Source organism: Ursus arctos, unplaced genomic scaffold (assembly GCF_023065955.2).
Source record: "Ursus arctos isolate Adak ecotype North America unplaced genomic scaffold, UrsArc2.0 scaffold_16, whole genome shotgun sequence".
Lineage (NCBI taxonomy): Eukaryota > Metazoa > Chordata > Mammalia > Carnivora > Ursidae > Ursus > Ursus arctos.
In genome coordinates, this window is record NW_026622830.1 from 12,117,205 (window position 1) to 12,133,070 (window position 15,866).

General features: G+C 45.1%; 1 protein-coding gene across 1 annotated transcript in view; it reads right to left on the reverse strand.

Annotated features, from left to right (window-relative positions):
* ARFGEF2 (ADP ribosylation factor guanine nucleotide exchange factor 2) overlaps window positions 1-15,866 on the reverse strand; it is a 93,007-nt gene that overhangs the window by 32,700 nt on the left and 44,441 nt on the right. Inside the window, exons 15-23 of the mRNA XM_026503689.4 lie at window positions 14,425-14,536; window positions 13,700-13,905; window positions 10,853-10,937; window positions 10,579-10,750; window positions 9,820-9,971; window positions 8,578-8,706; window positions 7,369-7,527; window positions 4,420-4,567; window positions 3,171-3,270 (exon numbers count right to left, since the gene is read on the reverse strand). Coding sequence (XP_026359474.1) covers window positions 3,171-3,270; window positions 4,420-4,567; window positions 7,369-7,527; window positions 8,578-8,706; window positions 9,820-9,971; window positions 10,579-10,750; window positions 10,853-10,937; window positions 13,700-13,905; window positions 14,425-14,536 — 1,263 coding nt within the window. The remainder of the gene's footprint in view (window positions 1-3,170; window positions 3,271-4,419; window positions 4,568-7,368; window positions 7,528-8,577; window positions 8,707-9,819; window positions 9,972-10,578; window positions 10,751-10,852; window positions 10,938-13,699; window positions 13,906-14,424; window positions 14,537-15,866) is intronic.

The window sequence follows — 15,866 nt, forward strand, 5'->3', positions numbered from 1 at the left end:
TTTGGAAGCTGCGTTTCAATTTCAAACACTGAAGAAAAGTCAAAAATGAAGCATTTCAGGTCTGGTACCTCCACTAAAATAAATGATTGAGGCATCAGAGGTACAAAACTGGTCAATGAACCCAGAGCATAAATGCCTATAATGGTAGAAAGAAAAAGCGACACATCAAAAGGGAGCGTAAAACATAACAGCACGTGGTGTCACAACAGTGGGAGTGGGGGAGTGAGGACCTCCAACAAGCTGCTCCTCCGTAAGACAAACAAACAAAAAACTACCCAAACCAGCTCTTTCAGGACTGAACTCCGGAAATTAGCAAAGGCTGGTAAAATGTTTATTCAAGAAAAATGGCTCAATCTTGGTATAGACAAGAGACTATTACGGTGTTTTAGGTTGGCCTATTTCCATTACTGTCTTCCCCGTTCCACAGGAATGTTGAAAACTAACAGCTTTGAAGTCGCAGTAACTGTGAAACCAGCAACCTAGCTCCATATGAAAGAACAGAACAGTCCTGAAATTCCCCCCAGAACACCAGTCTCAGAACTGACATTACATGACCTGCCTGGCAGTACCCTGAAAACCCCCATTTCCAGGATTTGTCTTTGACTCAGACCTCATTTGGTGCAGCCCTGTCCCTGGGGCTTTTGTTAAAAGCAATCTGTAGTAACGACCTGAGGTGGCAGTCACAGCTGGGGAAAAACAAGGACCTGGCCAAAAACCTAAAAGGAAAAGCTGGGAATGAGACATCCACGGGAGGCTCTATTTTATTTTATTTTTTTAAAGAGTTTATTTATTTACTTCAAAAAAGAGAAGAGGGAGAGAGCGCACAGAGGGAGAGGGAGAAGCAGACTCCCTGCTGAGCAGAGAGCCTGATGTGGGACTTGACCCAAGGGCCATGAGATCATGACCTGAGCCGAAGGCAGACACTTAACCGACTATGCCACCCAGCTGCCCCAACCACAGGAGGCTTTAAAACGCTCCACCATAGGCCTGGTGTAAACTTCTATGGCAACAGCACAGAGGAGAGGGCAGAGAATGGAGCTACATAGGAGCCAAGATGTTTCACACCACACAAATTAAGTGGACAGTAATTCAGAGTCGAATGTTAAAAGTTAAGATGTTATTAATCATGATCCCCAAGGCAATCAGTAAGAAAAACACTGAAAAATTACAGTAAAAGAAACAAGGAAAGTAAAATGATACACTAGAAAATTTCTTAACACCTAAGAAGGCACTGATAATGAAGGAATGGGGGAACAAAAACGACATAACACATATTTATAAAAAGAGAAAAAGAGCAGATCTAAATTTCACCCATCAACAATTAAATTATAATTAAATGTAAATAGATAAAACACTTTCATCCAAAAGAAGAGATTGGGGGAATGGACTAAAATAAACATGATCCAACCATCTGCTGTCTGAAGTGACTCACTTTATTTTTACTTCTTTTATTTTACTATTATTGTTTTTTTAAAGTAAGCCCTATGCCCAACGTGGGGCTTGAACTCATAACTCTGAGAGAAGAGTCGCATGCTCTACCAACTGAGCCAGCCAGCTGCCCCGGAGAGACTCGCTTTAGATTAGAAGACACAAACAGGTTGAAAGTAAAAGAATAAAAAAGACATAGCATATGAAAAAGCAACCAGAAGAGAAATGGAATGGCTGCACCAATATAAGACAAGAGATTGAAAAAATCATTACTAGAGACAAAGAACATTTTATAATATAAAAGGTTTAATCTGTCAAGAAAACATAAAAACATATATGCATCTAACAACAAGGCCCCCAAATCATAAGGCAGAACAGATAAAACTGAAAGGTAGAAATGGACAACTCAACACTGCCCAGGATCAGCATATCTATATAGACAGAATGAAGATTAGTGGCTATCGGGACTGGCAGGGGAGGCAATGGGGAGTGACTGATAATGATAAGCACAGGCTGATGGAAATGCGATGAAATTTGATAGCGGAATAGCTTCTCGGCCTTCTGGCTAAGACCAAATGTGAAATTTAATAGTGGTGATGACCACACAAGTCTGAATATACTAAAACCCACTGAATTGTATACAGACATTTTAAAGATTATTTATTTGAGAAAGCGTGCGTGAGCAGAGGGAGGGGCAGAAGGTGAGGTAGAGGGAAAGAATCTCAAGCAGACTCCCTGCAGAGTGTGATCTCATGACCCTGAGATCATGACCTGAGCTAAAATCAAGAGTGGGACACTTAACTGACTGAGCCACGCAGGTGCCTCCTGAATTCTACATTTTAAAAGAATAAGTCTTATGGTATGTGAATTATATCTCAATTAAAAAAAATGTAATGGTGCACAAAATGATGCTGGGAAGACTACTATTGTCCATGATCCAGCTAAGGCAGAGAAACAGAGAAGAAATAAGTGTGGTTAATGGAAGAATAAACACTTTGAACTTTTAGCCTAAACCTACTGAAAAATGTGAGGAAAACCCATCAAAACTATGTTACAGACAGTATCTCTGTTGGAGAGAAGCAGGGAAGCATCAGGAACAAGGTAATCAACATACCTTGTTAAAGAGTTTAAACTACTAAGAGGATTGTTCTGAGAACAATACAAATTATGCCCCAAATTCTATACTGCTATCATCTCAACACTGTATTTAATACTATGGGACAGGTCATTAACCACATGAACAGCAGTGTACATGACTATTCAAGGGTACTTTTCAGGAGTTTGTTCATTTTAGAAAATTCATATTTTAAATACTGCTATCTAATGAATGTCTTCGAGTAAGAATACCTATATTTCTCATGGATGTTTAATTTCAAGTAAACAGGTATCATGGAAAGGTTCTAAGAAAAAAGAAATGCAAACTATGTGGCCACCTCTCACTCATAGATAGGCTTTATATCTTAAACCCTTCTTGAAATTTTTAAACAAGTAATTTCTGCTAAGGAAACGAGGTAATCTAAAACATCAGCACAAGCAAAAACTCTTGTTTTTAAAAAGGTCACGAATTCAAACGAACATGAAGGTTATTAGTAGCTGTGGATCGCGTGTGCTACTTCTTAGTTCGAGCGATCTAGAGCTCACAACACTTACAAGAGTCAAAAAGATTAGGAATCCATTAGTACACACAGAGGATGTGCCAAGCTACTGGACAGTCCAGCTTCACTGCAGAACAAAATCATTACCTGTCTACAGCTACAACCACACTCTGTGAGCTGGTCTCACCAACCGATTCCTGGAAGCTGGCCATCTGTCTTTTATCCACTCCACCACTCACCAAATTACCTGAAACACAACGCGCAAAATCAACATTGCTTCTAAAACAGTCGAGTATTTAGAACAAAGCATTCTGTGGCATCAATACGCAGAGACAAGTCACATAAGAGAATGGTTTGCAGGCAAAACAAAACAAAAACACCCTCAACTGATGACAGAATAAAATTAAACGTAGGTTTTGGCATTCGGCGTTTAAAATCCGTTCTTATTCTTAAAACACAAGCTCCCTTGCTTGTACCAACCACCTTCCTTTCTTAAGTCTTTCACATTTTTATAGTATTGAATGCCTACATTTAGGAGAACGAATACAAAGTTAAGCAGCACTAACTTAGAGCTCCTGGAAGACGGTACGGCTTATACCTCTCAACGTCCGGCGTGCTTTCCCAGATTTCTCTCCAGCCATCCCTGCGTGTGCCCTAGAAGCGGGTGCTATTACAGCCTCCCCCTTCCATACACTCTGTGCTTTTAACTGTACCCTGTCCTATTCCGATCAGTGTACGTGGGACCTAGGAGCCTGCCCTCTGCCCTGAGACAGCCTGGGTTTGAAACCTGCCCCTGCTATTTCTTGCTGTGTGGTCTCGCTCGAGTCACTTCACCCCAGCGTCACCTTCCTCATTTATGGGATGAGGATGGTAACAGTGCCAATCTCACTGTATTGTTAAGAGAATTAAATGAGTTAAAATGCATAAACCGAGTTTTTAGAATGTGGTCCAGCACATTTGTTTGCCTTATTTACTGTTAGATACCGACGGAAGCCTCTCGATTCAATGAGAAACCATTCTACTTTCAGGAGAATGAACGTGGAAAGAGAAGTTGAATCTACTTTTCAAAATCGAGAGATACACATACCCATTCCTCTAACACTAGGTACTAAAGCTGTAGCCTTTCTAAAGCCAATGGCTTCTACCCCCAATACACTAGTATGCATAGAAAGAAAAGTAATGCACCCTGCTGATTTTGATAAAATAGGCATTTACTCAACAGTTTAATCACAGGTAAGAGAGCCAAAGCAGCACTTCCACTTCCATTAATAGACATACTGTCAGCGGGCACACAAGGAAGAGCTGGTTTACGTGACAGTCCTGCTGAGATAAGAGGCGTTTCATTCTGGTTAACTTGTGACTCCGTGACGGCCAGCCGTGGGGCCTGGTGTCTTACCAAGGCCAAGGCCCATGAACTCTTCTCCCGCCAACGTATGGCTCTTCAGGCTCCCTTCTCTTTCACGCCCAGATCCAGACAGATAGCGGGTTTTCACACCGGTTCCTATCAGCTGAGCGAGCTCCAGCTGGCTGATGCATTTCAAGATCTAATGAAAAGAAGGTGTGAAGAAGTGAGTTTCCATTTCCGGCCTGAAAAGGTCACTGCAATCTTAGTCATTCGAGAGCTCTTTGAAATACACAGCTTTTCAGGTGAGAATGAAATCTGAGGGTCTTAGGGTGGTTTTCCTAGTCCTGGTGAGGCAACCCACTGACTACAGACCTGGAAGAGAGACATCACTATTTTTTTTTTCCAAACTGTTAAAAGTAAAAGAGAAAATGACCAAAAGAAAAGGTGGTACAAGGGAGTTATGCCATATAGATGTTTAATTATGCAAATGTGATAAGCACTCGAGAAAGAGAGAAAAAGCTCTTTGGAGCAGGGAATCCCACCCACCGTGCTACCCAGCAAGTGGGCCATCTGGGCTGACTTAGCCCCCCTCACCTCCTTTCTACTCTACCCCTCAGACACAAAACACTAGCCTCCCTGCTGCTCCGATAACTTGACATGTCTCGTCCTACCCCCAAAGCCTTTGTACTTGCTGCTCCTTATGCCTAGAACGTATTCCTTATGCTCTTCCCCATGGCTCACTCCCAGCTTAGATTCTCGGCTCAGACACGTGTCCCTCAGAGACCTCCCTTGACTGCCCTGAGACTGCACACCACCTTCTCTACCACCATCCCCTGGTCACACTTTTCTTCCCCTTAGCCTTTACCACTTTTTGGCATTATGCCATGTATTTGCTTGTCCTCTGCCTTAAGTACCCACAAGGCATTAATGCTGTCTTGTTCGCTGCTGAATCCCCAGCACCTAAAATAGCTGGTGATTATTATCCAGATAACTGAATGAATGAGAACATGCCCTGGAATGGGTGTGCAGTCGGAAAAAAGACTGCAGGTTCTGGCCCCACGGGGTGGTTCTGGGGTGGACAAGACCCACCTGCACGCAAGCCTTCTCTCGACTGGAGCTTATCTGAAGAAACCGAAATGGGTCTCGACTTCTACTGGAGGAAAAACTGGCCGCCAGAAACTTATCGAGGGACAGCACAGAGTTCTCCGGGTAAACCCTTCCTCAGGGATTTTCATGGGAACTTCTAACTAAAGCTGAGTTTTGCCCTTCATGTTGACTTTATGATCCAATCTCAGAGTATGGAGTCCACTACACCACTGAGCACTGCTTGGTATTGTTACTTATAAACTTCCTGTTGACTGAGAAAGGTACTTAATTCTACCAGAAAGAGCCATCCCCTGATTGCTCCACATACAATGATACTACTAAATTATTATCAGTAAACTATTATTAACTCCCTCCCTTTTCCAGAAGCTGAGGAGGGCCAGAGTCTCAAGTATGTCAACAACTTGTGGCCGAGGACTTCTTGGCTCCAGCCTGATTTCTCAAGGTTTCTGACCATCAAATAGGTGGTGATTCATTTTAACATTCCCAGGTGCTGTTATATACCCGGCAACCAGGAGGAACCCCACGGAGATCAGCCTCCTACGTTAAAAAAAGTTCTAGGGGCGCCTGGGTGGCTCAGTCATTAAGCGTCTGCCTTCAGCTCAGGGCGTGATCCTGGAATCCTGGGATTGAGCCCCACATCGGGCTCCCTGCTCCGCTGGGAGCCTGCTTCTTCCTCTCCCACTCCCCTGCTTGTGTTCCCTCTCTCGCTGGCTGTCTCTATCTCTGTCAAATAAATAAAATCTTAAAAAAAAAAAAAGTTCTATAAGAGAAAGCAGCTACTTATTCACTACATATTGTGACTCCTCAGGAAACAGGAAATTACTTCTTAAAAACAAAGCAAAGCAAAAACAACAACAAAATGGCTCCTGGCTGGCTTAGCTGGTGGAGAATGTGACTCTTGATCTTGGTATCCTGAGTTTGAGCCCCACCCTGGGCACAGAGATAAAGAACAAAAACCAAAACCCAACCAACCAGCCCTCCCTACCCTCACCCCCTACAACTCCATCTTTCCTAATAAGGAAAACTCCAGCGTTGCGATGGAGAAAGGAAAGGCTGGGTGAAAGGGGACAAAGGTACATGCCATGATGAGCGGGGGGGGGAGGCTAACACGTACTGAGCCCTCACCACCTGCCAAATGCAGTTCTGAGCCCTGCACAAGACCTCCCTTCACCTCATGGCAACCCCACGAAGGTGCGGCCTGGGAATGAAGGGACGTGCACGCCACACAGGTAGGCAGAGCTGCACACCTACACCAGACCCCGGCAGTCCAGCTCCGGGCCCTCACCCTTAAGGACTTGACCCCGTGGGGGAGGAGGCAGCCATGTCCCCTCTAGGTGCCCACGGTCCCCGCCACTCTGCACACTCACCTCTACTCTTTCAGTTTTCTCCCTAAAGCAAGAAGCAATATATGCGGACACCAGAGAAATCAGGTAATGTAATTTAAGGGAAAAAAGCAGAAAAGAAATCGCCTGCATAATGCTATCACTCAGGATGTTAACACTTTTATCCTTTTCAGATACGATCAGGAGAGAGATCAGGCCCCCAGCGTTTTCTAAATCTACACACTGACATGCACGCCCAGGAGCACAAGGGCTTGGGGCAGCGCGCTCACGTGGAAGGAAAGCTGCTGCAGGAGCACTCCTGCGAACAGGAGCTGCTGGGGAGGGGGCGCTCCGTGACGCGGCGCATCTGAACGCACCCACCACAGCCCCAGAAGCTTTCAGAGACGTGAGGTCATTTGTGGATAAAGGAAAGCCCAGAGTTAAATCGAGGCTTGACTCTAGTTCCAGAACTGGACTGACCAAAGAGAGAAGACGGACACTGAGTCAGAGGAGTGCTGGGAGTCCTCCTAACTAAGCAAAGGCATTTACCAGGCTTTCAAAGGAAACGCACCTCGTGCCAGGAATTCCCAAGGTAGTTGCCATCGGTGTGCGCCACTGTAATGAGTGTCTTTATGGTGTCGATGTTTTTCTGCTTCATTTCTGTAATGCTGGAGCTGGCCGTCAGAAGGGAGAAGCGAGCAAGAGCCTGAACGTAGGCATCTCGCTCCAGCTGCAACGGAAGTTCAAGCAAGAGAGTGAGCTGAGATTCTACCCTTAGCGTGCCCATCTGCACATCCACGGGACTGTGTGTGCACCGGGCTCCTGATACCTTCGGTACACACATCACCTAACAGGCTTCAGACACATCAATATGCCAGTTATTCCGTGCTGGCATCCTCCTGCTACTGAACATCCCTGTGTGCCACATGGCCGAGAGCCGGCTCTCTCCTTTGCCACTGACCTCACACTTAAGTTCTATGTTCCGTTCCCTCTGGAGGGAGTAGGAGAAGAATCTGATGAATGCTAAGACTGCCACACACACTCTAGTTTCTGCAACAATCTTGCAAGGTAGGCCTATTTTCTCAGCTCTACAGAAGAGGAGACCAAGAGTGTCTTAGAGAGGAGTTAGCTGGGCAACGTCACGGGGCTAGAGAAGCAGCAGGGCTAGGTTCTGCAACCCAGACTGTCTGATGTCGAAGCCTGAGGTCTTCGTACAGAAGAAAATGTCTAACTGCAAAATACATGGGAATAGAAGATTTGAGTTTTTCAAAATAAATGGGGGCATCACTTACTTAGGAAGTGATGCATGGGGCTGACAGCCTCCTAATTTCCTAAGAGTTTGAGAATTGTATTTTGTTGAGTTGCTTGAATTTTTCTAGATTCAAAGGTTTACAGACATACTCATTTTGTAGTAAACTATTTCCCCCAGAGAAGACTTGGAAACGAAGGACATTATAATAAAAACTGAACTTAAAAGGAGGAGTAATATTTTAGCACTAGGGCAGGCAAATTAGGTAGATGGATAGGAAGTCTGTTTTGTCAAATCCAATCAAGTAGCTTAGACCCCACCTACTCACTAAAGAAGGTTACAATCCAAATCTCCAATTTTCCCCCTGAGACTGTCGTCAGCACAAGTCTGCGGGCTTCCTCTCTGCAGGCATGAGTAGGTAGCTTGAGATATTTTTGGCTAATTGGAATTGTCTGATAGTTTCTAAGTTTTGCCAAATCTGAAAGAACACAGCCCACCAGCATCTCTGGAGCCTTGCTCACTTCCACCCACCTGCATTCCAAAGATGCAGGCAATCCGGATTGCACACCGGATGCCCTCCAAACACAGTGAGGCTACCTCCGTATCATCACAGTTCTGCAGCCCGATGCTGTAGGCTGCCAACAGTGGCGTCCACACCAGCTGGAAGGAAGCGAGGTTTCCATCATGTCTAGAGTTTCAGCATGGGAACAGCTTAGAGGCCACACTGTGAGTTATGAGCAGAGCCAGGATGCCAAGTTCACTGCTAGTTTGATTTCAATCTACTCTATTCACAATATAAAATGGTTCCTCCTCAACTGGGGTCAAAGGTGTCACTACAGATATGCTCCTTACTAAATGCACAGTTCAAAAGGAAGGACGAGAAGTACGTGGCTAGCGCGCCACCACCACGTCTACCTGTGCTCGTGGCAGACATCGCTCATCACCTGGAGAGCCCGCTGCCTGCGCCGTCTATTCAGGGCACAAGAACCCTTCTCCGCACAGTGCAGCAGGCAGGCAGTGCCAATCAGAGGCTGGCATGCAAAATAAAACCTACACGCAACTCATACTCTATGAGCTTAGTTTCTTGAAAGGTTCCTAATTCCTTTCGACTTTACTTTTCCTCCAATTTTCCTGTGAATTCCCTGGAAATAAAGGGTCACAAAAATCTAGAACTGATGAACTAACAGGATATTGACAGCTACTATAAAAACACCTTAGAGAAAAATTATGCGTTAGGTATATAAGGCATGTATCTTTTCTAGAATTTTAAAAACAGAGAGACTTCAGGATATTGTCTTTTACTTCCAACTAATTTCACCTGGTAAACTAACCCTGAGGCCATGGAGGTGAAAAGTCAAAATAAAATGGTCTCTTTTGTCTGAATAATTCTTTTTCTTTTCTTTTTTTTGCCTGAATAATTCTTAATTCATTCAGTCCCCCAGTACCCCCAATAGCAACCCTGTATTTATCCCCATTTTACAGATGATGAACACAGAGAGGGACTCAGTAAGCTGACCAAGGTCACAGAGCTACACAGTGGCAAAGGCAGGATTCAAACCAGCCATTCTGACCAAGGAGCCCACACCTGTGGCCGGCGATGGCACATCCCCTGCATCATCAAAGGGCCTCTGGGAAGGACTCACTTGAGTTACTGTGCACCCAGACCTGGCCTTTCCTCTCGTCCACCTCTTCATTACAGAGTCACTGGTTAGCTTCTAGCTGGCCACCTGCAGAATCAGGCCGAGCCAGGGCCTGGCTTCTCAGGATACTCACTTTGAACATTGGCCGGACGTGGTCCAGGTGAGTGGCACTTGTGAACGGAGCCTTGGCATGGCTCACAGCCTCCATCAGAGCTTTGGCCGTTCTAGCCATTTGTTCCATCTCCAGGTTGTACAGGAGCCGTCTCTGTTTTTCACTAGCTACGCCTACAAAGAAATGAGAGTCTCACAGTAGCTGCTGACACCGTCTGAGCGCTCGCTATGGGCTAGGCACAGTTTTAAAAGATTTACAACGGTTAAGTCACAAATCCTCCTGAGCACCTCCACGAGTGTGCTCCGAATATTACCATTTTCCTGAAGGGGGAAATGAGGCACAGAGAGGCTCAGCACCTTGCCCAGGGACATCGGCCAGTACGTAGTGGAGGTGGGCCTTGACCCCGGCCGGTGTGGCTCTGCAGCCCGTGCTCTCAATCTCTACGCTCTGCGGAAGCCGAGAGTGTAACAGGCCTTCCCTCACAGAATTCTCAGCAAGGCTGGCACAATCACCGCTGGCGTTAAAGCAGTTTTAAGGAACATTGTGTGGGCTAATTTAGCTTTCAGATTACTCATTTTAAATTCCTTCTTGTGGCTAATCACAAATCTAGCAAGAAGATGGGTATGAGAGAATCAACATAATCACAATAACTGATTTAAACACATTTACTATTCAGGTATCTAGACAGGCAAATTAAATTTATCATCAGGGAACTTAATCACGCAATCCAATACACTTGAAAATTAGAATTAATAGAAATAATTTGTCATTAGACCTTACTCTGCTTAGTAGATTTGGTTGCGATCGTATGCTCTTTTGTTTCTTTCATGGCAATTTTCTTGCCTTCTATTTCTTCATAGATGCTTGAGAGATATTCTTCCGGGAGATCTTTACTATCATTGATACCCCGATTCATTTTAATGTATTGTTCTTTTGTCATTTTATTTTTTACCTGAAATTACAAAAAATTAAAAGCCATTTAGAAAACATCCAATGGCCCAAATAAAACTCCTTATTTAGCTACTACAATATATAAATCATTAAAATATTTTACCTGAGGGCTGTGCAAGTCGGTGGTTAGCATGATAATTGAGTACGCTAGGACATACGCAGTGTCGGCACTAGCAAACAGGGTTTGCCTGGAAGAGAAGGTTTCAGATGTAAGAGCACACACAGAGAAGAGGCTAATGGAGACACGCTGCACTGAAAGCAGGCCGACTGTTTCAAGTGAGGCCAAACTAGTCATGCTTTTATCACCATCGAATAATAACTAATGACCTTGAGTGTAGAAACAGCTAATTAAGAAATTGTGTCAGGTTTTAGGTTTCTTTCAATAAAGCACTTTTATTTTTTTTTTTAAGATTATTTATTTATTTATTTGACAAAGACAGCCAGCGAGAGAGGGAACACAAGCAGGGGGAGTGGGAGAGGAAGAAGCAGGCTCCTAGTGGAGGAGCCTGACGTGGGGCTCGATCCCAGAACGCTGGGATCACGCCCTGAGCCGAAGGCAGACGCTTAACGACTGCGCCACCCAGGCGCCCCTGAATAAAGCACTTTTAAGTCAAGTTTTAAAGAAGATTCTTAAGGTGCAGCCAGAACCCCGGATTAGGGTGTGGCAAGCGAGGCACCCAGAGCACAAAATGCAAGGAGACCCTCACTCTGAACATGACAGTGAGGCCCTCTTACAGTCTGCACCCTTGTGCCTCACCTGCCTCATGCTGGTCCTGTTCCTGACAGCATCTACTTTGTGCTAGGCACTGGGAAGCAAGAGGACGAAAACTGCTGTTCAGGGGCGCCTGACTGGCTCAGTCGGTAGGGCGTGTGACTCTTGATCTTGTGTTTGTAGGTTCAAGCCCCATGCTGGCAGCAGATATTAAAACAAAACAAAACAAAACAAAACAAACAAACTTAAAAAAAGAAAACTGCTGTTCAGCTATTAGTTACAGCTTACATTACCCACTGTAATACTGAATAGCAAAATTTGAAGAAAAATATTTATGTTGTTCTACACAACATGCCGGTGAAGTCTGACTTCTTTGCCTTAGACAAGAAAAGACAAAAAATGTGTGGATACACAGCCTCAAAATAGGTGAGGCTAAAGCTACAAAAACTGGTCTGTCCAAATCATCCCCAAAAGGAAAGGCAGAAACTCTGAAGAACCTAACAAAAGGTCTGTATTCTAAGATGAAACAATCTAACATGTTTAGCCATTAAGAGAAACAGACCAAGGTCCACACAGGAGATACGTTCAAAATAAGTAACATCTCTTCTGTCCTCAGGGCAAATTCTAACGTCCACTGGGTTAAAATGACCAGATGCTGCCTCTGTTGACCATGCATCTAATGGGAACAGCTTGCTGTGCACCTGGAGGATTAGAACCAATAAATATGAAAACCAAGTTGACCCGAGAGGCAAACTGTTATCAAAATGTCTCTACTGAACAATTTTCACGTCATGTTCACAGTATATTCGGACATTCTTCACTTTATGCCCAGGGGAAAGAGTGTGAGCTTTTGAGTTAGACAATCCATGTTCAATCCTGCTCTGCTACTTACTAGCTGATTAACTGGGGACAGGTTGCTCAATCTCCTAGAGCCTCAGTTTCCTCTCTAAAAAATGGAGACACTACTCCCACGCTTACCATTAATTAAATGAAATGTATGTAAAACCCATGGCATGGCTGACATACAGGAGACGTGTTTTTGTTTGTTTTTTGTTTTTAAAGATTTATTTTAGAGAGAAACAGAGCATGCACGTGTGCACGCATGAGGGAGGAGGGCCAGAGGGAGAAAGCCTTTTTTTTTTTTTTTTAAAGATTTTATTTATTTGACAGAGAGAGACAGCGAGAGAAGGAACACAAGCAAGGGGAGTGTGAGAGGGAGAAGTAGGCTTCCCGCCGAGCAGGGAGCCCGATGCGGGGCTTGATCCCAGGACCCTGGGATCATGACCTGAGCCGAAGGCAGATGCTTAATGGCTGAGCTACCCAGGCACCCCCAGAGGGAGAAAGTTGTCTTCTGCTTTTTTTTTTTTTTTTAAAGATTTTATTTATTTATTTGACAGAGAGAGACAGCCAGTGAGAGAGGGAACACAAGCAGGGGGAGTGGGAGAGAAAGAAGCAGGCTCCTAGCAGAGCAGTGAGCCCGATGCGGGGCTCGATCCCAGGATCCTAGAATTACACCCTTGGCCGAAGGCAGACGCTTAACGACTGAGCCACCCAGGCGCCCCCGAGAAAGTCTTAAGTAGACTTCCCACTGAGCCTAGAGGCCGACTCGGAACTCGATCTCATGACCCTGAGATCACGACGTGAGCTAAAACCAAGAGTCAGAGACTCGACCTATTGTGCCACCCATGTGCCCCAGGAGATGTTTAATAAAGGTTAGCTCTCTTTTTAATTTCCACTTCCTAGAGAAACATGAACTGCCTACCAAAAGAAGACCTAAGATGAAATCGTGTACTTAGGCGGGTTTTATTAGTTATGCAGCCACTTTTAATAACCTGCCCATCAGTATGTAATCAAAGAAAAGACAAAATTCCTTGCGATCCACCCCATATGTTAAATCAGGGAGCTGTTCTTAATTAGGAAAGAGGTGCCCAAGGGCCTCTTCTCAACTCATAAAATTACTCTTATCAAAACAGCATGGGCTTTAGCTGTGTGAACGTGGGCAAGTTACTTAGCCTCTCTGGTCCTCTATCTCCTTGTCTGCAGAAAGGGGACAGAAACAAAAGCTGTGAGGTCTTATCTGAGATATTCCCTCAGCACAGTATCTGGCACATCGTAACAGAAACTTTGGTTGTTTGGCACAAATTTAGAAAGATTAAACTCAACTCCCAACCAAACTAAGATCAGTGCTCTGAGGCAGGCAAAAAGATGACATGGAAGGGACTTCAACACAGCACTCACCCCTGGTTGCACTCTATGTATCTTGCAGCAAATTTCTCCATTAATCGATCAATCTTCTGGGCTTCCCCAGGTAGACGGAAACCTTCTAGAAACGTCCGCAGGGCTGAGACAAATTCCTTTTCGCAGAAGTCAAGTTGGTCCACGTAGGCATACATCACTTCCTTGTTGAACCTTGTGCTGTCTCCCAGAAAATCACCTACTTGGGTCTGAAACATACACACCCACTCACATCTAGAAACTGTCATATGTGAACCCACAGTAAAACACAATTCAGGGAGAGTGGTGGGGGGGGGGCAGAATGCCCTGCTCTCAACACCCAGAACAGGCTGGCCTGCTAGAAAAGCTAGGCGACTCCAAGCCTGCCTGCTGCCTACCCACCCACCCATTCCAGGCTCAGTCTATCCTGTCTCAGACAGAACAGGAGGAGGAGGCACAAGAGACTTAAAGATGAAAGAATGATGGGACACACTCAGGGGGGAGGTTAGCTGCAGACAGGCAGCCAGAAGTTTCTAGCAGCCAAGGGACACTTCAGGTTCTGACACTGTTCCACCAAGTACACAACTACCTCTTGGGAGCTTTTTGCAACACTGGCCAAAGGAATAAGTAGGACTGCTATAAACAGGGGTGTGGACAATAGCCACTGCACTCAGGGTCCGCCACGCTCTAGGTTCAAGCTGATGAAACCCGATAAAACCTACACTCAAGCGTCCAACCCCCAGTCTTACAGAATCAAGGCGCTCCTCCTGGTGCAGGAATTGGGCAATGTCTTCAACTGATGTTCCCAGCATGCCCTGCTCCTGGAGAAACTGGATGCCTCTCTTGGGTTTCTTGTTGAAACTGTTTCAAGAAGAGACAAGACATGGGTTACTTATTTCAAAATCTAGAGGATAAAAAAAGCTGGCATCTGAGGCATGAACAGTCATTGCCTATCAGCTCAGGAAGGTCCTGTGAGTCCTGAGCCTTCTCTGAATTCACCTTTAATTTCTGACCTAGCTACAGCAGAGTCTGATGGCTGTCATCCAACATCTGTTCTCCTCCTCTCCAACAGTAAGAAAGCCCTAGATGTTTAGCTAGGCACACAACCACCTGGAATAAAAACTACATTTTCCTGCCTCCCTTAAAGTACGGCCACGTGATAAAGTTCTGGCCTGTGATATATGAGCAGAAATGGTGTGGGTACTTCTATAGGAAGGATCCTTAAACAAAACTGGCTTGGCTGGGAGGTATATTCTTTTTGCACTTTCCCCTTTATTCCCTAGTATATGTGTGATGGCTGGTGCTCTAGCAGTCACCTTGAACCATGAGGGAACACTGAAGGGGAAAACTGTGTTAAGCATCCAACTCTTGATTTCGGTTCAGGTCACGATCTCAGGGTTGTGAGATCAAGCCCCATGTCAGGCTCTGCGCTGGGTGTGGAGCCTGCTTAAAATTCTCTCTCCCCCTCTGCCCTCCCCACCTAAAAAAAAAAAAGAAAAAAATGATGGTGAAGAGAAAGAGTAAAAGAGCCTGGATCTCTGATGTCCATGAGAGCCAATATAACAGCCCTAGGCTGTCCACGTTGGGATTTCCTTTAACAGTGCTTAAGTACGGCTTCTGTCTCCTGTTAAAGGCAGGCACACTTCACTATGGCTAAATTCAGTGTGCTATTTACCAGGCCCTGCACTGGAGAATGTTATGTGCTGGGGCAAGAGCCGCGCAGGAAGGACACAGATCAGATGCAAGCGAGAGCAGTCTGCAGACAGGCGGCTACAGAAGACTCCCTTGAGGAAGAGAGGTTTCGTCAGACCTGAGGGAGGAAAAAGACCCAGGAGTATTCCAAGCAGAGGGCACAACAGTGAGAAGAGTTCAAGGTGTTTAAGGGACTGAAGTGCACCGTGTGACTTGGGTACTGGCAGGAGATGAGGTCAGTGGCGGTGGGGACGGGATCAGGCTTTGATGAAGAGAGGGAAACCTGGAATGATTTTAGGCGGGGGAGTAATAAGACCAGATTTAAGTTTTTAAAAGAGTAGCTGCTGTGGGGAGAACAGACTGGGGGCGATACAGGGCCAGGGAGAGTGGAAATGAGATCAACACTTCACTTAGTAAGTATTATAACATCAACTTTTAAACCAAACTGAATTTACTAACTTAATCATTCAAAAGTTGGACAGGATAGGAGACTGAGTTT